Source organism: Trachypithecus francoisi, unplaced genomic scaffold (assembly GCF_009764315.1).
Source record: "Trachypithecus francoisi isolate TF-2019V2 unplaced genomic scaffold, Tfra_2.0 Lachesis_group11, whole genome shotgun sequence".
Lineage (NCBI taxonomy): Eukaryota > Metazoa > Chordata > Mammalia > Primates > Cercopithecidae > Trachypithecus > Trachypithecus francoisi.
In genome coordinates this window covers 123,114,646-123,140,309 of record NW_022681456.1, presented here as the reverse complement: position 1 = coordinate 123,140,309, position 25,664 = coordinate 123,114,646, and the positions used below count along the sequence as shown (strand labels likewise).

At 43.5% G+C, this 25,664-nt stretch overlaps 1 protein-coding gene and 1 pseudogene across 1 annotated transcript; one reads left to right on the top strand and one right to left on the bottom strand.

Moving 5' to 3' along the window:
* Positions 1-3,011: 3,011 nt before the first annotated feature.
* Positions 3,012-16,642, bottom strand: LOC117090921 (taste receptor type 2 member 19-like). Its single transcript, XM_033223501.1, is given in 5 exon segments — positions 3,012-3,316; positions 3,319-3,912; positions 13,241-13,329; positions 14,897-15,593; positions 16,615-16,642. Coding segments are annotated over 5 exon segments (1,713 nt in total).
* The window catches only part of LOC117090568, a 21,099-nt pseudogene continuing 10,275 nt past the window's right edge, over positions 14,841-25,664 (top strand).

Below are 25,664 nucleotides of genomic sequence, written 5' to 3'. Positions count from 1 at the left end.
ATTTTTAAAATTTCAATGCCATTTCTTTACATAATTACTAGCTAGAAATATCACAATACAGATATATCATTCACAATTGAGAAAATATATAAAAATATCCACAAATATATTATATGCTTTTTTGTAGGTATTGTAGTAGGTGCCATCTGATTTTGATGTTCCACCTTGTCTCCATGTTTTTCATCTGATATAACTGCATCAAGGGTATATTATAGTGATACTTCCCCTACAATTATGGAATAGCCACACTTTTACTCTGATAAATGCTTCTTCTTAGATAATCCTGTAATCTCAACCAGAAACCAGAATAGGAAAATTCAAGCAACTGTAGATTTTGTGATGAGTTTCATTTTCATTGGTTCACCACCCCAATATATACAATTTATTCATGTATTCACTAATTTATTTGTTCATCAAAATATTTTTGGCTACCTATTTTTTATGCGATCTTTTAGGTCCTGGGAGTCAACAGTAAGCAAGATCTACATGATCTCTGCTTTTATGGTGCTTATATTGTACCAAGAAAGATATATGATAAACAAATAAACAACTAAATAAGATGATTTATCTCAAGGTTTAGATAACAGTGTTAAAATTTCGTAACTCCAAGAATTGACACAGTCTATAGAATTAACTTGTTTAATGATGTTATACATTTTTTCCTATAATAGAAGTTATCACTGAATATGTCAACACACTTTCTCTTACTTTGTGTTCTCTTGGAGACACACGATGTCCCACTTGTGAATCTAGAAATTTGAGAGAGTTTCAGGTCTTTTACTCAGCACCTACTCTGACACAAAATCAAAAGAAAGGTCTGTTTTAGCTTCTTGCTTCCCTGAATTAGGATGAATGAATGAAATGAAGGATAGTTGCATTATTTGCAACTACATTATAATAAAACATATATTTAAGTCATTTCCTATCATCAATACATAGATTTCATAGATGTCATTTTAACATTTGCAGAATGTATAATTCAAATGATTTTCCTAATTTCTATACTATTTTTACATTAAGTATTTTTTCAAGTAATAAAGATTTGAGTTCATTTATGTGATGTTTAAAAAGAATGTTAAATGTGGAAGATAGTGGAGATAATTGGCAATTCAGGAACTCTGAAGTGGTTTAGGAAAAAAAACTGAAATATTTGGTATCAGATCTCAATTTCCAAAAAGGCTTTCTTTACCTCAAGAACTGAAAGAAATGACTTTTCTGACTGTATATGGAGACTTATGACAGCACTTAAGAGGTCAGCATTGTGTCTCTTTCTTCATCCCTATTACAGATATGACTTTTTTCTCAGTTGTTCACATACTTGTATAAAATCTAATATTCCTCAGTACTGATTATGGTAGACATATACAAAATGTATTTCAAATATATTTGTCATCCTTGAATTTTATTTTGTGCACAGTTTTCTAACAATAATTGTTTGCTTTAAACTGAACATAAAATTAGAATTCATTATGAAATAAAAACTACCCCAAAGATAAAACCTCATTATTGATTTACAATAGAATGCTCATACCATCCAAAAAACTAGAAGTTAAAATAATCGTGTTTAAGCACACTATGGTACCTGTGTATGGTACAAATAACAGTGGAAAAGAGAAATGATTTTGTGAAATAAGCTGCAAGTTCTTAACAATTAAAAATAGAGATTATAAATTTTTCAAATGAAATAAAATATGAAATGTATATGTGAAATACACATGGCTTCATGATTTTGAAAAATTTCTTATATTTTCTATAATTTGGCAGTTTGTAAAAAATGATTAAGATTATGTTATTGTCTAGTTCTAGATCCTTGAGGAATTGCCATACTGTTTTCCATAATGGTTGAACTAGTTTACAATCCCACCAACAGTGTAAAAGTATTCCTATTTCTCCACATCCTCTCCAGCACCTGTTGTTTCCTGACTTTTTCATGATTGCCATTCTAACTGGTGTGAGATGGTATCCCATTGTGGTTTTGATTTGCATTTCTCTGATGGCCAGTGATGATGAGCATTTTTTCATGTGTCTGTTGGATGTATGAATGTCTTCTTTTGAGAAATGTCTGTTCATATCCTTTGCCCACTTTTTGCTGGGGTTGTTTGTTTTTTTCTTGTAAATTTGTTTGAGTTCTTTGTAGATTCTGGATATTAGCCCTTTGTCAGATGAGTAGATTGCAAAAATTTTCTCCCATTCTGTAGGCTGCCTGTTCACTCTGATGGTAGTTTCTTTTGCTGTGCAGAAGCTCTTTAGTTTAATTAGATCTCATTTGTCAATTTTGGCTTTTGCTGCCATTGCTTTTGGTACCATACGACCCAGCCATCGCACTACTGAGTATATACCCAAAGGATTATAAATCATGCTGCTATAAAGACACATGCACACGTGTTTATTGCGGCACTATTCACAATAGCAAAGACTTGGAATCAACCCAAATGTCCATCTGTGACAGACTGGATTAAGAAAATGTGGCACATATACACCATGGAATATTATGCAGCCATAAAAAAGGATGAGTTTGCGTCCTTTGTAGGGACATGGATGCAGCTGGAAACCATCATTCTTAGCAAACTATCACAAGAACAGAAAACCAAACACCGCATGTTCTCACTCATAGGTGGGAACTGAACAATGAGATCACTTGGACTCGGGAAGGGGAAAATCACACATCGGGGCCTATCATGCGGGGTGGGGAGAGGGGAGGGATTGCATTGGGAGTTATACCTGATATAAATGACGAATTGATGGGTAAAAAAAAAAAAAAAAGATTATGTTATTGTCACTCTCTCTTCAGTGTTTCATATACACATACACATGCATATATAGATACTTTTTAGACTAACTTTAGGTAAAAGACTTTTCTAGACACACTTTTGGAAATTACTCAAAAACATACAATACAGAAAAACCAGTAGAAAGTATAAAATGTTCCAGACAGCATCAGTTTGTTTCTCTTGGAGACACACGATGTCCCACTTGTGAATCTAGAAATTTGAGAGTTTCAGGTCTTTTACTCAGCACCTATTCTGACACAAAATCAAAAGAAAGGTCTGTTTTAGCTTCTTGCTTCCCTGAATTAGGATGAATGAATGAAATGAAGGATATATAATTGCAGTAGTTTGGCAGAGCAGGAGGACAGGTTCTTTCTGCAGCCTCCTCCTAAGATTCCAAATTGATGTGATTCGGGACAGAAAGTAAACAGCAAGTAACAAGAGGAAGGGGATCACAGTTTGCCAAGCTTTTGTGTGGACCTTGGTGTTGGTATCTGGAGATCCTTTGCCATGCAGCTGCATCTTCTTGAGATGTTTATTCAAAGAACAAATAACAGCAGAAAAGATATCAGGGACAGAATAAAGGGTATTAAGTTTGCAAGCGTGGTTACAGTCATATCTGAAAGGTGCGTTGAATCACTCAATTTGATCTCCCAACTCACGTTGCCATGATATTCTTTTGTCCACATACTCCCATCCATGTTTACCACAACAAGATGACAAACCAAAAATAACAAAGACCCGAGTAGTATCACTGGAATGACACTCTTAATTCTCCTTTTTAGGTGAAGAAAAATAAAGTGAGAGAAATTGGCAATCTTGAACAAATAAAATATGCTGAGGCTAGTGGCAACCCAGATGCTGAAATGGTTGGTTACTGCCCAGGCATTAGTAGTAGTAATTCTTACTGCTAAACTGTATGAATCTGGTTTCAGAACAGTTGCATACCAAAGTAATAATATTACCCAGTGCAAACCAACTCAGGAGACTGCCAGAGCAGTGAGAAATTGGTCAGCAGAGGAGATCTTTTGTCTGTTGACCCATTCAATGGAATTTACCAATGCTATGAAGCCATTAGCAAAATTTCCAAGAACAAATGTAACCACCACTAGAATGGAAAATATGGGTAGAAAAGTTATCTTGTCTGAACAGACAAAAAGATAGAAAAAATGAAGGCTTAACAACACTGGCTGTGATTCCTTTAATATCCTGACCTTAAATTTTATGTGCACCTGATTTCTGAATCTGCAGTAACATTCTTTTTGCTTTTAAATATTGTGACCAGTGTCAAATAAGAAAGTACAAGTTTATGCTAATTGATGAGTTCGATAATGTATTTATGGAAACCATTCTAATTTTCAAACAGCTCAACTTAACTCATTTATTCAATGTCTGTTCTTGTTAGAGACTGGAAATATTCATACTGAAGTTGAAGTGAAACTTGAATTTTCATTTGCCAGCATGCAAATAAGACATATTCTCTTCCAGTGTTTTGCAATGTTTTCCTCATTTCACATCTCCATAATTTGTGTTCAGCAACTTTACCTGTTAGTTATGGAAAATGTACCACATAGTTCATACAGTAAACATCTAAATCTTAAAGGGAAATTAGTCATTACTAGGATCATCATTATGACCAATTTTTATGCTAGATTCAAATAGACAGAATCCAAACTCTTTAATCAAAATCATCGATAGTTTTCTTGGGAACCATGGGAAGGCCAATACACTTTAAAATCTTACTCCTGCTAACCAGTTCTTTTGTATGACATTATTGCTAACAAGTTCATAAAACATATACATATAGACAGGCACACACACATACATACACCTATCCAGAAAAAATGAATTTTAAAAATAATTTCCAAAATGGAAAATGAATTTCCAGGAGGTCATCCTGGTGAAATTAGTCCTATTTTCTCTCTCAGGGTTTTTAGTCCATAAAAATATATCGAACATATCTCTCATGCTTAGACCTTTGTTAAAGTTACCCTCAAGTCTATTTAATGTCTAAATATTTGACATTTCATTAAAATAGCCAACATTTTTGTAAATATTCCTGAGAATCACAAGCTCTCCTTACAGGGAAATTCAATGAACAGCACTGGATCTCAAAATGCCATTCCAATAAACAAAATACAGTATCTCAACAACAGGTACACCATTGTATTCCATGAATTTTTATTTTGCTTATAATGTAGAAATGGCGCTCTGAGCCTTCAAACTGCCTCATTACCCAAGTGAAGCCTGCCAACCAAACGAAGCCCAGGACCAGACAGATTCACAGCTGAATTCTACCAAATATATAACAAAGCACTGTACGATTTATACAGAACCTATTCTAAGAAATTGAGGAAAAGAGACTCCTCCCTAACTCATTCTATAAAGCCAGCAGCACCCTAATACCAAAACTTTGCAGAGACACAACAAGAAAAAGAAAACCTCAGACCAATATCCTTAACAGACATAGATGAAAAAATACTCAACAAAATACTAGCAAACTGAATCCAGAAGCACATCAAAAAGCTAATCCACCATAATCAACTAGGCTTTATCACTAAGATACAAGGTTGTTTCAGCATATGCAGATCAATAAGTGTGATTCATCACATAAGCAGAACTAATTAACAAAAACCACATTATCATCTTGATAGACACAGAAAAGGTTTTCAATAAATTCAACATCTCTTCATATTAAAAACTCTCAACAAACTAGGAATGGAAAGTATATACTTCATAATAATAAGAGCCACCTATGACAAACATGGCCACATCATATCGAATAAGCAAAACTGGAAGTATTCCCCTGGAAGATAGGAATAAGACAGGGATATCTTCTCTCACCACTCTTAATCAATAGTACTGGAAGTCCTGGCCAAAGCAATCAGGCAAGAGAAAGACATAAAAGTCATCTAAATAGGAAGAGAAGAAGTCAAACTATCCCTGTTTGCAGACAATATAATTCAATACCTAGAAATCCAACAGTCTCTGCCCAAAATCTCCTTGATCTTATAAACAAACTCAGCAAATTCTCAGGAAACAAAGTCAATGTACAAAAATTAGTAGCATTCCTACATATCAACAACATCCAGGCAGAGACAAATAAAGAAAGCAATCCCTTTCATAATAACTGCAAAGGAAAACAATATCTAGGAATACAGCTGACTAGGGAGGTGAAATATCTCTACAAACAGTATTACAAAACATTGTTCACAGAAATAAAATATGACACAAATAAATGGAAAAACATTCCGAGCTCATGGATAGAAAGAATCAATACTGCTAAAATGCCCATACTGCCCAAAGTAATTTATAGATTCAATGCTATTTCTGATAAACTACCAACAACACTCTTCACCAAAGTAGAAAAAACTATTTTAAAGTTCATATGGAATTTTAAAAAGGGCACAAATAGCCATGGCAATCCCAAGGAAAAAGAACAAAGCTGGAGGCACATTACCTAACTTTGAACCATACTACAAGGCTACAGTAACCAAAACAGCATGGCACTGTTACAAAAACAGGCACATAGACCAAGGAAACCAAATAGAGAGCCAAAAACAGTGTCACCCACCTACAGCCATCTGATCTTCAGCAAAGTTAAGAAAAGCAAGCAATGGGGAGAGACTCCCTATTCAACAAATAATGCTGAGATAACTGGCTAGTCACATGCAGAAGACTGAAACTGGACACCTTCATTATACATATACAAAAATCAAAGCAAGCTGGATTAAATACTAAAGTGTAAAACCTAAAACTGTAAAAAGAAAAAAAAAAAAAAAAAACACCTGAAAAATAACCTAGGAAATACCATTCTGGACATAGGACCTGGCAAACAGTTCATGACATAGATGCCAAAAGCAGTTGCAACAAAAACAGAAAATGACAAATGGAATACTTAATTAAACTAAAGAGCTTCTGCACAAGAAAAGAAATTATCAACAGAGTAAACAGACGACCTGAAGAATGGGCAAAAATGTTTTGCTAACTATGCATCTGACAACGTCCTAATATCCAGACTCTATAAGGAACTTGATTTTGCAAGCAAAAAACAAACACCCCCATTTAAAAGTGAATAAAGGACATGGACAATTTTCACGTGAAGACATACACACAGCCAACAAGCATATGAAAAGATGCTCAATATGAACTAATCATTAAAGAAATGCAAATCAAAACCACAATGAGATAGATATCCTCTCACACCCCTCAGAATGGCTATTACTAAAAACAAAACAAAACAAAACAAACAAACAACAAACACAACAAAAAAACACACTCTGTCAAGGTTGTGCGTTGATACTGCTGGTGGGAATGTAAGACAGAAACAGAAAACCAAGTACCACATGTTCCCTTGTAAGTGGGAGCTAAACATTAAATACATGTGGACACAAAGAAGGGACTACAGACAACAGGGCCTCCATGAAGACAGAGGGCAGGAGGGGGTGAGGATCAAAAAGTTATCTATCAGGTACTCTGCTTATCACCTGAGTGATGAAATAATCTATACACCAAGTTCCCGTGCCATGAAATTTATTTATATAGCAAACCTGCACATACACCTCTGAACCTAACATAAAATCTAAAAAAATTAAAAACTGCAGAGGGAAATGAGATTTCCCTTTAAACAAGGCAGTGTTGGAGACCTCAATGACTTCGTGATTTAGTGATGTTTGAGGAGTGGTAACATTAGTGTTGATATCTGAGAAAGAGCATTCCAAGAAGAAAGAACACAAGCATGAAATCCCTGAGGTAATGCTTGGCATACTCAACAAGTGACACAAAGGCCAATGTTGCTCGCATGGGATGAGCCAGGCATTTTAGGGCAGACAGGCAGACAAAATCAGATCACTCAAATGATTATAGGACTTGATAAGGATTTTGGCTTACTCTTAATGAGTTGAGAAGCCACTGAAAAATCTTGAGCAGAAGAATGGCATGATCAAATTTGCATTTAACAGGCTCTCTCTGGCTGCTACCTTGAGAATACATCAGGGGAACGTGAAGAACTAGAAAAAAATAATTAGGAGTTGGTGGCAATTATCCTGGCAAGAAGTGGAGAAGTTTAGACGAATATGGCAGAAGTGATGACAAAGGATTAGATTATGTATGTTTTTGAAGACACAGTCTCTAAAATTTGCTGAGATGAGATGTGAAAGAGAGAAAATGTTTACTCTATGTTTTTTGTCTAAGCATCTGAAAGTCTGAAGTGTTCATTAACAAAACGAAAGACTGTAGGAGAAACAGATTTGGGGATGGAAGGAAAGATGAGTAATTTGGTTTAGACAAGTTAGTTCAAGTTCTTGTCAGACACCCAAATGAAGATGTCAAGTACACTATTAGAGAGAGGATTCCATGAAAGATAAAACCAGAACATTTTCAGAAGTCACAGGAAGATTTTTTTTTTTATGAAGGATTAGGCAGAATTTTTATGTAAGAAAAAAGTGATAAAGGAACAGACAAACTCAAACATATTAAAATTTAGGGAATAAAAAGAAAATAGAGTGGGCCGGGTGTGGTGGCTCATGCCTGTAATCCCACCACCTTGGGAGGCTGAGGCAGACGATCACCTGAGGTCAGGAGGTTGAGACCAACCTGGCCAACATGGCAAAACCCCATTTTTTGTTGTTTGTTTGTTTGTTTGTTTTTTGAGACGGAGTCTCGCATTGTCGCTTGGGCCGTGGCAAGATCTTGGCTCACTGCAACCTCCACCTCCCGGGTTCAAGCAATTCTCTTGCCTCAGCCTCCCGAGTAGCTGGGATTACAGGTGCCTCCCACCATGCTCAGCTAATTTTTTTGTATTTTTAGTAGAGACAGGGTTTCACCATGTTGTCCAGGCTGCTCTGGAACTCCTGACCTCGTGATCCGCCCACCTTGGCCTCTCAAAGTGTTGGGATTACAGGCATGAGCCATCGTGCCAGGCCTAAAACCCTGTGCTTACTAAAAATACAAAAATTAGCTGGGTGTGACTAACACAGGAGAATCACTTGAACCCGGGAGGCAGAGGTTGCAGTAAGCAGAGATGGCGCCACTGCACTCCAGCCGGGCTACAGAGCAAGACAGCGTCTCCAAAAAAACAACAACAAAAAACCCCTCAGATATCCAGATAAGAGGATACAAATGTGTCCACTGTCATAAATTCTTCACCATGCGACAAGAGGGGAACTGACATTTTGGTGAATCTTTGTAAATCATCAATTTATCTATCACACTTTTATTTCACCAGTAGCATTTACAAAGCTAAGTAATACAATTCCATTTGAAATTACCCATAAACAGAACAGACCTTTAAAACTTACTACACTCACTCTGGGGAAGAAATAAATACGAATTTTTAGCAAATAAAATATATCATTTTACCTTGCCTCTTTGGAAATAATATTTTTATCTTTCAAGCTGTACTGACAAAATGTATCTTACAGTCAATGAAAAACTGAAACTCAAATAAGCGGACAAGCTTTTTCAAGGTAACAAACTCAGGGAGGGGCAGTGCTGACTCCAACACAGACCTTTCTAAGTGTCACGGCAGGCCATTCCATCCCTCAGGACAGCCATCCTGTTCAGTAAAGTACTCCGTGACCACCTAGGAGGCACTGGCATTGCTCTTTGTCCTCCTGTGGGCCTTAAGTGCATTTTCATATTCAGGTTCTTGCACATCCTCTCTGGTGTGGGTTTTCCTTGTCCTTTGGGACAGTTTTTCTCTCTTCACAAGTCTGAGACAATCTAGAGAGCAGAAATCATTTCTGCCTTTTCCTCTCAATATCAGCATCCCGTTGGCAGACCGTCAATGTGTCTCCGAGGAATAAAAACTCTGGCTGGAGGAACAGTTTTAATGACCTGGCTTTAATGACATTATGTTGTATTGTCCATTCATTTTAATGTCCTAAAATTTTAATAACCCTAAGGGGTCACCATGTTAGATGAAACTATACCAGGAGATTCCTCTAAGGCCAAGAGCATCCAGCTGCTCCCCTGAGAGACTCTACCCCCTACCTCAGGCTGTCCTTGGCAATGAGATGACCCCGGGACTGATACTCACTAGACCCTCCAATAGACATGGCCACAGTGCGTACTCTGGGTCATCCCCAGACAGTTCTAAAATGCCAGGACTAGGAAAAGACAAGAGGATGGCTGAGGACACAACACCCTGTAAAGTTTTCAAAGGGGGAGCTGAACCTAAAGACATTTTAGTAATATGTACACTTAGGAAAGATGAAAAGAAGAGAGGTACAAAGATTTTTTTTACAGTAGAGTAAAATGTTTGGAAACAGAAAAATATTTTGGCTAAGGTGGCTCACGCCTGTATTTCCAGCGCTTTAGGAGGCTGAGGTGGGCGATCAATTAAGGTCAGGAGTTCGAAACCAACCTAACCGACATAGCAAAACCCTGTCTCTACTAAAAATACAAAAATTAGCTGGACGTGGTGGTGGCCGTCTATAAGCCCAGCTACTTGGCAGGCTGAGGCAGGAGAATCGCTTGAACCCAGGAGTCAGAGGTTGCAGTGAGCTGAGACTGCGCCATCGCACTCCAGCCTGGTGACAGGGCGAGACTACGTCTCAAAAAAAATATATATATATACAATATACATTTAAAATTATTACATGTAGATAGTATTTGAAGTCTTGGGACTGACTGTAGGTAGAAACAAGAGAAGGCAAGGAAATTTTTTATATTTATATTCATATATAATTATATAAAATTAATATACATAATTATAATGTATAAATATATCATATAGGCTGTGCACAGTGGCTTACACCTGTAATCCCAGCAATTTGGGAGGCCGAGGTGGGCAGATCACCTGAGCTCAGGAGTTCGAGACTAGCCTGACCAACATAGAGAAACCCCATCTCTACTAAAGATACAAAAATTAGCCAGGCATGGTGGTGCATACCTGTAATCACAGCTACTCAGGAGACTGAGGCAGGAAAATCACTTGAACCCAGGAGGTGGAGGTTGCAGTGAGCCCCGATTGTGTCATTGCACTCCATCCTGGGCGACAAGGGTTAAACTCCATCTCAAAATAAGTAAATAAATAAATAAATAAAACAAGAAATATATATTTATGTCTAAATATATAATTATAATACATAAATGTGCATATATACATTTATTATAAATTTATTAATATATGAAATAGATTTATTTCTGAGACAGGGTCTGGCTCTGTCACCCAGGCTAGAGTGCAGTGGCACTATCATAGCTCATTGGAGCCTTAAACAGATGGCTCAAGCGATCCTCCCATCTCAGCCTCCTGAGTGGCTAGGATTGCATGCACACACCACCATGCGTAGCTAATTTTAAAATTTTTTGTAGAGACAGGGTCTTCCTTTTTTGCCTAAGCTGGTCTTGAACTCCTGGGCTCAAGTGATCTTCCTGCCTCAGGCTTCCAATGTGTTAGACGTGGGCCACTGCATCCGTTCTAATGCATTTTTTAAATTTGCGAGCTTATATTATTTAATATTTTTAAGTACTGAATGTGTTGAACAACCAACTTGCAGAATTCCCGAACAATGGATGGTCAGCTGTCATGTCCTGGTTCAAATCGTCGCAGCACACCAAGGCTAGAAACCTTTAAGCTAACTTCCACTTAGGTCTCCCGGGGCAGGACAATGTCACTTGGCCAATCCCCACTAAGAGGGACTCTGGAAAGGCAAGAAACTATTCTGTTCTCTGTAATGGAACGTGACCAGGGAGAAGGCAGCTGGGAGGGCCAGCTGGGCCCTCCAACCAGCAGCGTCCACCATCGACCAACTGCCCTAGAGCTACACCGTGCTGGGCATTTGGGGCACTGTTATGAGCAAGAGTTTCCATTTTTCTTCTCATGGAACCTTCGTGCTAGTGACAAGAGACAATTTTTTTTTTTTTTTGAGACAGAGTTTTGTTCTTGTCACTCAGGCTGGAGTGCAATGGTGTAATCTCAGCTCACTACAACCTCTGCCTCCTGGATTCAAGCAATTCTCCTGCCTCAACCTTCCGAGTAGCTGGGATTACAGGATTGCACCACCACGTCTAGCTAGTTTTTGTATTTTAGTAGAGATGGGGCTTCACCATGTTGGCCAGGCTGGTCTGGAACTCCTGAGCCACTGCACCCAGTCAAGAGGGAGATTTTAAATCAATGAGTATAATTGTGATGAATGCCAGAAAGAAGAATGTGTGTGATGGGGAGGGGACCCAAGTTATTGTCTCATATTTTAACACTTCCATAGGCAATAACTAAAAACTTAGAAGCTTAAAACAACACACACCTTTAAGCCAATTTTGGCAAGCTAGGAGTTGAGCACATTTTAGCAGGTCCTCTGCTTGGGATCGCACGCTAAGCAGCTGGGCTGCATCCTCATCTGAGGTTCTACTGGGACAGAATCCATTTCCAGGTCCACTGAGGTTATTGGCAGAATTCATTTCCTCGGACCCGCTTGGCAAGGGCCAAGCTTTTTGCTTCCTTGCCTACGGGGTCCCTCCAAAGGTCCTTTCTCAGCACAGCATCTCCCTCCTGCAGCGCCTGCAGGCGGAACCTTTCTCTCTAGTGTGCGAAGGTGATGCACTGTGACAGTGACATCCCATTGCTTTTGCCAGGCTCTATGGGTTAGAAGCCAGTCACCTATTTTGCTCGTACCCAAGGTCAGGAAGACTATATAAGGGCATAGGTCATTGGGGGGTCAGTCACTTTAGGGTGTGGCTGCCACCACTGAACTTGGTGAGACTTTAAGGGTTGGTAGGAGCTGGCCAGGTACAGGGGTGAGGGTGTGTCAGGCCGGGGTGAGGGCATGGAGGGAGATGCAGAGGCCTGCACCCTGGAATGTCCTTTCATTCCCTGAGGTTTTGTTCTCCTGATCCCTGAGTACATCCCAGAACACGGTGGGGCCCTAGCAGGGGAGACGTAGGGAAGCATGTGTTGTTCATCCAGGGACCTTGTTAGGCAAATCAGATTAGGGGCCAGGCTTTCAGTGGTGGGTGCGAGCGTGGGAGTGATGAGTGTGCAGGTGTGTGTGGGAAGAGTGATGGGGATGGGGTCAGCCCCAGCCACCATGAAGACCTTAACTGTGCATCCACCCATCCCAGCAGCCTCCCTGAGAGAGTGCCTTCAGGGTGCAGGTCCTGTTTTACACATGGAAGTGAATCAGAGTGGGACACTGCCTTGCCTTAGAGAGGTCACATTTCTTCTCCTTCTTCTCCTTCTTCTTTTTTTTTTTTTTTTAATTTGCGACAGAGTCTCACTCTATAGCCCAGGCTGGAGTGCAGTGGTGTGACCTTGGCTCACTGCAACCTCTGCCTCCCAGGTTCAAGCAATTTTCCTGCCTCAGCCTCCTGGGTAGGGTAGCTGGGATGATAGGCACGCATTACCATGCCTGGCTAATTGTTGTATTTTCATTTCACCATATTGGCCAGGCTGGTCCCAGTCTCCTGGGCTCAAGCGATCTGCCCGCCTCAGCCTCCCAAAGTGCTGTGACTACAGGCGTAAGCCACCACACCGGGCAAGAGGTCACACTTCATGCCAAGTGGGTGGCAGCCACTCATACAGCACCCCATCTGGCGCTGGGAGTGAGGGGTGCTCAGTGTCCTAGGAAGGCAGAGGGCTGCATGAGAGATTCGGGGAGGAAGGACTGGAGGAGGATTTGAGATTTTCATCTGAGCAGCTGGGTGGATGAAGGGGCTGTTTACAGAGAATCACAAGAATGTGGATGAGCAGGTTAGGGCACTAATACAGCACTGTTTTGGCCCGCGGAAAATTTGAGATGCTTCCCTGTGTCCAGCTGGGGCTTTGGGAAAGGTGAGGGCTGGGCATCTGACTGGGATGGATGTCTCTGGCAGGCAGCAGAGCATGTGGATGGTTTGTGAAGCCCGGAAGGGCATGAGATTTCCTGTAGCAGTGCCCACTGCAAATGGAAGGGCATTTGGCCTGAGCCCAGACATATACAAGTTGGGCAGAGAAGGGGGTGGGTTCCTGGGACCCACCGAGGAGCAGCTATGGAAGTACAGGGAAACCAAGGGTGTGGGGGCACATGAAGCCCGAAGCTCAAATGAGAAGAGGAAAGACGTTTTAAAGACGATCAGGGCTGGGGACAGTGGTTCATGCCTGTAATCCCAACACTTTGGGAGGCTGAGACGAGAGGATAGCTTGAGGCCAGGAGTTTGAGACCAGCCTGGGCAACATAGGGAGACCCCATTTCTGTAAATAAATAAATACCATTGGTACTTGGCATTTCAGGCGGGGAACAGCAAACACATGAAAGCTCTGAGGCAGGAAAGGGAAGTGATTAGTGCTCGCTCCTGGTTCCTTTATCAGACCTTAAAGAGATGCAGAGACATTTCAGGTACTCCTTGGCCGAGCTCCTTCAGGGAAGGCCTAAGTTCGCTTCTACTTCCCATCTATTAATTTTTTTTTGGAGACAGAGTCTCACTCTGTAGCCCAGGCTGGAGCGCATGCAGTGGCACCATCTCAGCTCACTGCAACCTCCACCTCCCGGGTTCAAACGATTCTCCTGCCACAGCCTTCCCAGTAGCTGGGACCACAGGTACGCGCCACCACGATTGGCTAAGTTTTTGTATTTTTAGCAGAGATGGGATTTCATCTTGTTGGCCAGGCTGGTTTCGAACTCCTGGCCTCAAGTGATCCACCTGCCTCGGCCCCACAAAGTGCTGGGATTACAGGCGCGAGCCACCGCGCCCGGCCCTACTTCACTCCTAACGCCCACCATACGTGCTTCCAAATGTTTGCTGAATGACAAGGTGAACGAGTGAATGGGACTAAGTGACTTTGGGCAGCAGGCAATCCTGTTCCTTGGACCTCAGTTTCCCTTTTTGTAAAGCAAGCCTGTCTCTCGCTCTCTGCCCTAAAAGCCTGAGTTCTGGGCTTGAGATGAGCGCGTCCTGTAGAGCAGACTCCAGGTGGACGTTGAGCTGGGTCTTCTAGGAGGCCAGGATCCGGCCAGCTCTTGGGTCCGGTCCTCCCGCGGGACCCCAGCGCCCAGTCCCAGCACCGCCCCGCCCAACCTCCCTTTGTTCCCCCAGGCCCCGCCCTCTCCGCGCGGCTCGCTCCCCATTGGGCGGGGAGGGCGGGCCCTGGGCGTCCGGCTCCGCTGGGGGCCGGGCGGCGGGCGGCAGGCTGCCCAAGGCGCCGTGTGCACCTGGTCAGCGTGTTTCCCGGCCGCAGGCCCGCGCCAGCTGCAGCTACTTGATCCGAGCCGGATCCTGAGCGGGGAACACGGGCTGAAGTGGCGGCGGCGGCCCCGCCCGGGACTCCATTGTTGAGGCTGCTGCGGCTCTGTTGGCTGCTCAGCTGCGCTCCAGTTGGCCCAGGCGCCGCGGCTAGGAGCGAGCGCTGCGAGGCGGCGGGCTGAGGTGAGACGGCACGACTGGCGACTGGGTCTCCGGACCGGGCGGGGGGTCTCTGTCCCGGGCGTGACGTCTCTGAGCTGGGCTCCGCAGGGTCCGAGGTCGGGATCCGGGGTCCTTGTGCCTGGGCTTTGTCTTGGCCTCGGGTGGCAGCTGGGGCTTCGCGCCTGCTGCGATACCGCGTGGGCCCGCGCGGGGGTCCCGGTCGCCCTGCGGGTGGGGGCCGGTCCCCACTGCTCCCCAGCTCCCCGCGTCTGCCGCAGAGGGGACTGCATGGACCCGGGCCCTGGCTTCTGCCCGGTCCCCCGCGGCGTGGCTGGTCCCCGCGTGCGGCAGAGGGGGCCCTGCGAGGACCCACTCGTGGGGCGGGGTCCGGGTCACCTCCAGTGGGAGGCTCCGCCGCCCTCCCCGCCCTCTCTCGCAGCGAGACTGCTTCGCCAGACCCACCTAGTGGACTGTGCGGACCCTCGGAGGAGGGAATCCCTGACTCTGGGTGGGGGCTTTTTCCCGGTCCCCCATGACGGCTTCCTGAGTGTTTTGTCACCTATATAGGGGCTGCGTGGACCCGCGCGCGTGGGTCCTGCGCCCTGCTAGTGGGGCTGTGCGCCGCCCCGTGGCTCGTCTGGGTCGACCCCGCCTGGGACGCGCGTGTAGTGGGGGTCTGTGCGCGGGGGGCGCACTGCCCCCGCCCCATGATTTATCCTCTCACTTGCCCGGCGGAAGGAAGCGAGAGGCGTGGGCCCGGAGCTGTCGCGCAGCGGCAGCACCGACCTCTGCCCTGGCCGGCGGGTCCCGGGGTGGGGCGAGGTGCTGTCACCGGGAGTCCCACCGCCTGGCTTCCTGCTCTGGCCCCGGGCTGGGCTCTGATTGGAGGGAGCAGGGCTCTTCTGCCCGGCGCTTCTTGATTTTTTCCGTTAGTAATGGGAAGAAAAAAAATCTGGAAAGCCAGATTGAACTTTGTAGCTCTCAGCGCTTGGCCAGTGGAAGAAACTCTCCCAAGAATTTGGCGGGCTGAAAAATGCGTTTCAAGCAGGAGCATCCACACCCACGGATGAGGCCAAGGCAATTACAGTTAGAGGTCAGATTTATGAGGGGAGAACGAGGGTGAGGTCTGTGGGTGGGGAGACTCCGACCTCAGCTTGATGGGAAGACCTGATGCTGCCCCTCAGACGCCTATTTCTCAGCCACCAGAGAAAGTGGAATCAGTCCTTAGTGAATGCTTTCATCAAACTTTTGAAAAATCTGTAATGTCCCAGGAAGCAAAATCGAACTGGACAGTTTTTCCCTTTTAAGAGTGTTAAACGTCCGGAGACAAACAGCAGAAGGCTCAAGGAGTCCAAGTACTCAACCTGAAGTTCTTTCTGAACAAGAGATGGTGTATAAGTGACAGGCATACGAGACAAAACTGAACTAATCACCGCAGCTGTGGCTCCTAGCCCTGTAGCATGTCATGCAGGCCCTTTTGCCTTCTCTGCCCTCCGCTGTCCCAGACCCCAAGGCTACAGCCCACCTCCAGTCGTCAGCTCCTGCCGATCCATTGCTATGAACTCTGTTTCGGTGGCTCCCTTCTCTCTGAAGTTTTGCTTGTTCTCCTGAAGTCCTGGTCTTTAAGAGCTTATGATCTGCAGGGACAGATTGGCTTTGGGCAGTACATAGTTAACTGTAGCACAGCTTGAAAAATGCTCTGATAGAGGTGGGCAGGCAGTTTGTACATGCGGGTAAGTGCGAGGTTCTTTTTCAATACCATGAATTCAAGTATTCATGCTATTTAAAATCTGCAATTCTTTGACTCTCCAGAGGGTTTTTAGATGAATTTTTTTTCTATTACTTCCTAGGGTTTGTTGCATAGTTCAGAGTACTTGATTAAAACTTAACAGGTCGGCCGGGCGCGGTGGCTCACACCTGTAATCCCAGGACTTTGGGAGGTCTAAGCAGGCGGATCACTTGAGGTCAGGAGTTCGAGACCAACCTGGCCAACATGGTGAAACCCTGTCTCTACTAAAAATAGAAAAATTAGTTGGGCGTGGTGGTGGGCTCCTGTAATCGCAGCTACTCAGGAGGCTGAGGCAGGAGAATAGCTTGAACCCAGGAGGCGGAGGTTGCAGTGAGTGAAATGGCTCCACTGCACTCCAGCCTGGGCCATAGAGTGAGACTTCGTCTCAAAACAAAAACAAAAACAATGTACTGGGTCTGCCTCCGGCTCTGGAATTTTCCTGGAAGGCCTTCTCTTCTGGGCTTCATTTTTCTCACTTTTGAGGATCCTAAACTACATAATTTCCAAGAATTTTTGCCCTACACCTTTAATTCTTTCAAGCAAATATGGCAGAGAAAAATTCTCTTACCCACAATGGTGTAAATAATGGAGGCCTTTGAAAATGTGGATTCTAAAGTGGAAGTTCTTTTTCTTCTTCCCCTTTGTTTCCTTTTAAATGAGTTTAGTTACATGAGTATATACTTTAACTCAGAGTTAAGGACAAGTATCTATGATGAAACCTTAAGCAGCTTTTTGGCAGTATCTTGCATATTCTTCACAATTGTTTTATGTGCAGCATCTTCCCTATATCCAGTTGGTTTGTTTTTTTCTCATTAATGGAGTTGTTGAGCTCAGAACTTTTCAGGAGCGTTTTGTTGATCTTTTAAGTGTCATGTGAAATATGTTCCAATTTAACATTTTATTTTGTTGAGTAAAATGGGAGTAAATGGAAATTTGAGAGTGCCTTGAGTAGCTGTACTTGGCTTTGTGTAATGGTTTGAAGCATAGTTTAAAATTACCACTTGTGGCTGGGTGTGGTGGCTCACACCTGTAATCCCAACACTTTGGGAGGGCAAGACAGGCAGATCACGAGGTTAGAAGATGGAGACCGTCCTGGATAACACGGTGAGACCATGTCTCCACTAAAAATACAAAAAATTAGCTGAGTGTGGTGGCACACGCCTGTAGTCCCAGCTACTCGGGAGCCTGAGGCAGGAGAATCACTTGAACCCGGGAGGTGGAGGTTGCAGTGAGCCGAGATTGCATCACTGCACTCCAGCCTGGGTGACAGAGTGAGACTCCATCTCAAAAAAAAAAAAAAAAATACCACTTGTAAAAAATTGCATCACATGTTGAATGACGTATAAAGGAGCTACAATTCTAAGGAATATGGTAATTAATTCTTTAAAATAGTGAGGCCGGGTGCTGTGGTTTACGCCTGTAATGCCAGTGCTTTGGGAGGCTGAGGTGTGAGGATCACTTGAACCCAAGATTAGAAGCTGCAGTGAACTATAATCATGCCACTGCACTCCAGTCTGTGTGATGGAATGAAACCCTTTCTTTAAAAAATAAAAAGGTAAATAAATAATTTAAAAATAAAATACTAAGCTCCTTTCCAATTTATCTGTTTGGTAAGGTGGGAATTTGAGGTGCTTGAGTTTCTTAAAGCCATGTGTCTCTGAAGAAAGGAGACACAATTTTCTCTGCTATTCCTAGTTATTTGGATGATTATAGGGATTAAAAATAGCCATTTGGTCAAGTCTTGAGCTACTGAATTACAATTTTGCTTCACTCAGTAGGATTTTGCCTTTATTTTGATTTGCATTCTTATCTTAATTTAGGAAAAGATCTTTGTTATATGCCCCATGCACTTTGTTCTTTTGGGGAATCTGATCTTAGGAGAGGGCTTCAAAATGCGACCAGATTTTCTTTATGGTTTTCTAGATTTTATTAATGTCTTAATAAAACTTAACTACTTAATGCTGCTTCTGTGTTGAGGTATTTTTCATTTAGAGTAGGCTTGATTTTTATATGGATTAAATGAAAGGAAGTCTCTCACGGAAGGGGACACATGGGTATGGAGAAGACAGAGGGTGTATATATATATATTTTTTGGAGATGGAGTTTTGCTCTGTTGACCAGGCTGGAGCGCAGTGGCAGGATCTCTGCTCACTGCAAGCTCCGCCTCCTGGGTTCACTCCATTCTCCTACCTCAGCCTCCCAACCAGCTGGAACTATAGGCGCCTGCCACCACGCTCGGCTAATTTTTTGTATTTTTAGTAGAAACAGGATTTCACTGTGCTAGCCAGGATGGTCTCCATCTCCTGACTTCGTGATCTGCCCGCCTCAGCCTTCCAGAGTGCTGGGATTACAGGTGTGAGCCAGTGCGCCTGGCTGACAGAGGATATATTTTTGAGCTCTACATTTCAGAGTTCTTTTCTCTAGCCCTGGCCTGGGTCCCAAACAGGGAACTTAATTCACTCTATCACTGAAGTATACTCTTGCTTTGATGCCATTGGTATGTTGTCCTAGAGATTTGCTGTGGCTGCCAGGAGTGTTTCATAGTTAAGAACTGATGCAACCTCTCTTTTGTTAGTTTATGAGTCTATAAACCATCTTGTTTCCTTTAGTATTATCTCCCTGGAACTGGAAGGTCAGAGATGAAGTTTTCTTAGATTATAAGTCTCAGGCTTTGCTATCTACCTTCGTCTGTCTCCCATGTCACCTGCTGTTTTTTTTTCCCACCTGTTTTTCATTTTAATGTTTTTATTGGATAGGTGTCTATTATTGCAGGCTACCTCAAAACATTTTTGGATATTGACAGGATATAAGTATGAATAATATGTAAAAGATAACTTATTCTAGTTCTTTTGAGCAGAGGATTTGGTTTCGACATGTGGCCCTATTAAAGCTTTTGTTAAGTCCAAGTACTTTGTGAACTTCAGCTTCCTTACCTGTAAAATGGAGTTAGTTGTTAGTGATACCTGTTCTGCCTAACTCAGGAGATTGTTTTGAGGATCAAATGAAATCATGAATGTAATGGAATTTTGTAAATTTTAAATGAAATATTGTGTTACCTAAGATTTTTTTTTTAAACGCCGTATTAAGAATGGAATGAATCTGGGTTTTCCTTTGAAATCCCAAATGTTAATGTACAGAGAAGTTTTAATGTGTCTGTTGGGGAGCTTCATTAGGATTGTTTTCTATCTTTAATGGCCAGTATTGTTTTATATTTTAGCATTTTTGGGGACCATCAAATTTGTGTGTCAGTTATCATTAATATTTTACAAAATTATTGAATGTGCATGATTTAGTCTTTAACAATCTCTTCAATTATTTACATTCCCATGTAAAAAATGAAGTAATGAGCGTCCATGTAAATAACATTCCCATGCTTTAATGAAGCATAATTTCTTGACATTGCAGTTTCTAAGTGCCCTGTCTTGAGATTGGGAAAGCTAAAGGACAGTTAAAGGGCAGTCAGAGGTCAAGGTCAGCAAAGCATCCCCCTTGACATTTGAAATCCAGCAGCAGGTATCACAGTGAACCCCATTCCAGCATCCGGGAAGTTTCTCTGCCCTGCCTCTCCTCCAGCCACCTCAGAATCTGTGTCTGCAGTGTTGGTCTTGCTTTCCTGTCTCTCCTCTGCCTTTTCTTTCTCTTCACCAACTTCTACCGAGTGCCTCTGATGTCCCAGACAGTGGCAGTGGGAGTACAAAGGCTAATAAACCCGGCCCTGGTCCTCAGAGAATTTGTATTTTCTGTGCAGATATTGTTATACTGTCATATATAGTGTTGACAAACATTGATACAGATTTCCTGTGAAGTGCAGAAGCACCGTCGTAGAAGCAGAGATGCAGAGGCAGCACTGGTGACTCACACATGGAGAGCTGGAGTTCTTGGTCTAGTGGGATAAACTGACCTGGACATCATTTCAGTGCAGCAGAGTGAGTGCTGGGATGGACTCCCTCGGGGCATCTGGGGCTGGGTTTGTCTGGTGTTTAGTCTCCTGCCTGGTCCTTAGAGTTTATCAGTAAGATGAGCATTGGGAAGTTTCTAAGTGAAAGGAAAGGCAATCACTTACCTGAAACCTGAAATTTGTAGGTGTTCTGGGCCATTTGTAATTCACTGAATCTGTTTTGTCAGAGCAAGTCTATCATCTCTTTTGGATGGAGTGTGGCCAGCCCTGCCTTGCGATGTAAGGAAATCGGGAAACACTTGTCAGGTGACAACACCGTGCCAGACACTCTTCTAGGGGTTTCCACGTGAATCACTGTATTCATTTCTGTTGCTGCTTTACCACATTTCCACATATTTCGTGGCTTAAAACAATTGAAATTGTATCATCTCACAGTTCTGTAGGGCAGAAGTCTGACGTGGGTGTCACTGGGCAAAAATCACCATGTGGTCTGGGCTGCATTCCTCATTGGAGAATTGTTTCCAAGCGCTTTTGGCCAAATCTAGTTCCTTGTGGTTGCAGGACTGAGGTGTCTGTTCCCTTGCTGGCCATCTGTTGGGGGCTGCCCTCAGCTCCTGAGGCCTCTATCTGGTCTTTGCACGTGGTCCCATCAGCTCAGGACTAGCTGGGCCAGGGACCTGGTCAGGCTCTCCAGTTCCTCTGTGTGCAGTTCTCTTCTTCCACTCGGAGAAAGTTCTATGCCCTATTTTAAAATATTTTTTTGAGATGGAGTCTCGCACTGTTGGCCAGGCTGGAGTGCAGTGGCGTGATCTCAGCTCGCTGCAACCTCTACCTCCCAGGTTCAAGTGATTCTCCTGCTTCAGCCTCCGAGTAGCTGAGACTACAGGTGCCCGCCACGATGCCCCACTAGTTTTTGTATTTCTAGTAGAGATGGGGTTTCACCATTTTAGCCAGGGTGGTCTCCATCTCTTGATCTCGTGATCCACCTGCCTTAGCCTCTCAAAGTGCAGAGATTACAGGCGTGAGCCACCTCGCCTGGACAGTTCTATGCTCTTAGAGTCTCATGGGATTAGATTGGACCTCCCTGGATAGGCCAGGATCCTTCTCCTAAGGCCTGTGGCAAAGCCCTTTTGCTGCGTGACATAGTCACAGGTCTCGGGGGTTGGAATCTCCCACCACAGTTGCTGATCCACTTACTACAGCAGCCTGGGAGGTGCTTTTCATTGCCCCTGGTTAACAGATACCTTTTTTTTTTTTTTCAAATTGGCAGGAACATGGATGTCCTTCTTTTTTTTTTTTTTTTTTTTTTTTTGAGATGGAGTCTCATTCTGTTGCCCGGGCTGGAGTGCAGTGGTGCGATCTTGGCTCACCACAACTTCCACCTCCCGGGTTCAAGCAGTTCTCCTGCCTTAGCCTCCTGAGTAGCTGGGACTACAGGCACGTGCCACCAAGCCCGGCTAATTTTTGGATTTTTAGTACAGACGGGGTTTCAGTATGTTGACCAGACTGGTCACAAACTCCTGACCTCGTGATCCACCCACCTTGGCCTCCCAAAGTGATAGGATTACAGGCATGAGCCACTGCACCCAGCCATGAAGATCCTTCTTAAATGAAAAAACCGTTCCTCTGACTTGATGTGAGGCTGTTGGTGAGACTGATAGCAGTGGAGACAGGTCCGTCAGAAACGGAGCTAACCTTTGTGTTTTGGAGTATTTTGATGGCCTGCCCTGATTATGTAAGTTTTGCTAAGAAGTCATTAGCGTAATTCATCTACTGGAAGAAACACCCATATGGGGAAGTTGGGACCTTGCCTTTTCAAGTTTTACACAAAGGACTCTCCATGGGTGAAAAGGACATGATTCCAGGTCCATTCCTAGAATGGAAACAGCTGCATCAACCCAACAGCGATTCACATTCCTGAGTTTGAGAGAATCCGATTGTTTCAAGGCTGAAGCCAAAAGCCCAATAAACAATGTTTGTACCTTTTTCCATAGTTAGGAATTAGGTGCATCCTGTGGTCAAGAAAATAACTGATGGTGGTCACCAAGTAGTTTAAAACCAAGCAGGACCTCATTTTATCATGTGGGTGTTTTTGATTTTGTAAATGAAGTTTCTATTTTCCTGTGCAATAAATGACAAGCTCTGACTTGAAATACACTTCCTTTAATAAACCAGAATCTAGGGCCAGGCGCGGTCGCTCACACCTGTAATCCCAGACTTTGGGAGGCCGAGGAGGGCAGATCATGAGGTCAGGATATTGAGACCAACCTGGCTATAGTGAAACCCTGCCTCTACTAAAAATACAAAAATCAGCTGGGCATGGTGGCAGGCGCCTGTAGTCCCAGCTACTCGGAGGCTGAGGCAGGAGAATGGCGTGAACCCGGGAGGCAGAGCTTGCAGTGAGCCGAGATCACACCACTGCACTCCAGCCTGGACGACAAAGCGAGACTCTGTCTCAAAAAAAAAAAAAAGAAAAAATAAAGAAATCAGAATCCATAATCCTAAGGTTCTTAACCCAGCTCTCAGAAATTTATGACGTCCCCAAAATCCTGTGCAACAATTTTGTGTATATGCATCCATGTGTTTATGGGGAGACGATTTATAGCTCTCCATACATTTTCAAAGTGGTTGGATTCCAAAAAATTTTAGAATACGCCACTTGGGCCTGCTGTGGTGGCTCACACCTGTAATCCCAGCACTTAGGGAGGCTGAGGCAGTAGGATCCACTGAGGTCAGGAGTTTAAGACAAGCAACATAGCGAGATCTCCAACTGTACCAAAAAAAAAAAAAAATGCTGGACGTGGTGGTGCACACCTGTGGTTCTAGCTACTCGGGAGGTTGATCACCGGATCCCAATAATTTGAGGCTGTAGTAAGTTAGAATTGCACCACTGCACTGCAGCCTGGGCAAGAGAGGAAGACCCTCTCTCAAACAAAAACAAAAAGCCGTATCACTTAGTATACTGTTGTTGTCGGTCAAGTATCAGATTTTGATTACAAATTAAATGCTCTTTTTTTTTTTTTTTTTTTTTAAGATGGAGTCTCCCTCTGTCACCCAGGCTGGAGTGCAGTGGCGTGGTCTCAGCTCACTGCAAGCTCTGCCTCCTGGGTTCACACCATTCTCCTGCCTCAGCCTCCTAAGTAGCTGGGACTACAGGTGCCCACCACCACGCCTGGCTAATATTTTGTATTTTTAGTAGAGATGGGGTTTCATCGTGTTAGCCAGGATGGTCTTGATCTCCTGACCTCGTGATCTGCCCACCTTGGCTTCCCAAAGTGCTGGGATTACAGGTAAGTACTCATTTTTAGCAAAGTTGTACAGGCATACAGCTCTAAGAGTCAGAAATTAACAAGACTTAGGACAAAACCCAGCAATCCCCTACCTTACCCTTCTCTATCTGATCCCTGCTCCTTGGAGGTTACTGTGTTTATGTTTTAGCTTGTTCTTCTAGATTGTGTGAAAGATAGGGAGATGTCCTACTGTGGAAGACAAGGATTCAGGCTGCTTACCCTCCCCCCCCTCCTGTTGCCCACGTTTTTCTCCCCCATCCTCCCAGTATAATTATTGTGGTAGTGAGGCCAGGCATGGTGGCTCGTGACTTATCTCAGATTTTTGGGAGGCTGAGGTGGGCAGATCACTTGAAGCCAGGAGTTGAAGGCCAGCCTGGCCAACACAGTGAAACCCTGTCTCTACTAAAAAATGCCAAAATTAGTCAGTTGTAGTGTCGCACACCTGTAGTCCCAGCTACTCAGGAGGGTGAGGCACAGGAATTGCTTGAACCTGGGAGGTGGAGGTTGCAGTGAGCTGAGATCGCACCATGAGCTGAGATCGCACCACTGCACTCCAAACTGGACAACAGAGGTAGACTCTGTCTCAAAAAAAAAATTATCATGATAGTGGGCTACATAGTACAATAGTGTATCTATTTAGTATTCTTCCTGGTTTTTGGCCCGGAGCTTCTAAAACCATTGTAACTTCCTGAGCGATAGGAACATCATTGGTTATAATATTTGGTCTTAGGTTTCAGTACCTGACACAAGAGCTTCTAAGACTTTTGGAACCTCTGGGGTGATAGGAGTGTCTTTTGTATGATAATGAGATGACAGGTGGCTTTGGGCCCCTGGACAGGTTCAGGATCAGGGCTGGTTGCCAGAAAGATGAGTCATGATTAAAGAGTTGGATGTATCAGCCTCACCCCTACCTCTGGGAGAGGAGACGAGACAGGCTGGAGATTGAGCTAGTCACGGGTGGCCAATGACTTAATCATGTCTATGTTATGAAAACTCCATAAAACCCTCTAAATACTGGGTTTGGAGAGCTTCTGGTTTGGTGAACTCATTTGCTGCTGGGGAGGTGGCACTTCCAGGGACAGCATGGGAGCCCCGACCTCTCTGCCCCATGGTGTGCCCTGTGCGTCTCTTGCATTTGGCTGTTCCTGTGTTCTCTTCTTTGTAATAAACCGGTAAGAGTAAGTAAGTGCCAAGCACTTTGCGTCTGTCACCTCAGGTGTTGTGGGCAGTTGACCGGTTGAAGAATGCATTGCTATTATGTGAGGAACGTTGGCCTTTGAAAAAGCAGAACTAGATCCACGTTCTTGCCTGGTAACTGTAACTATCATCTAGTTTGTAAAGGGGAATGCAGTTCACTGAAAACTTCTTATGACAGTGGGGAAAGGATTGGGGGGTCTGCATTGGTTTGTGTCATATAGGTCGTATGAAAGAACATTTAGGCTGGAGGGAGACTTCATCTCTCTAACTTTACTTTCACAGGACAATTCCATCATGATTTGAAGATTTTTGAGTCAAAACGACATTGTTCTGCTATGTGTTTTGGGGCAAATTTATACATACAATTTGCTTAAATATTTCAGAGAATACAAGAATATATG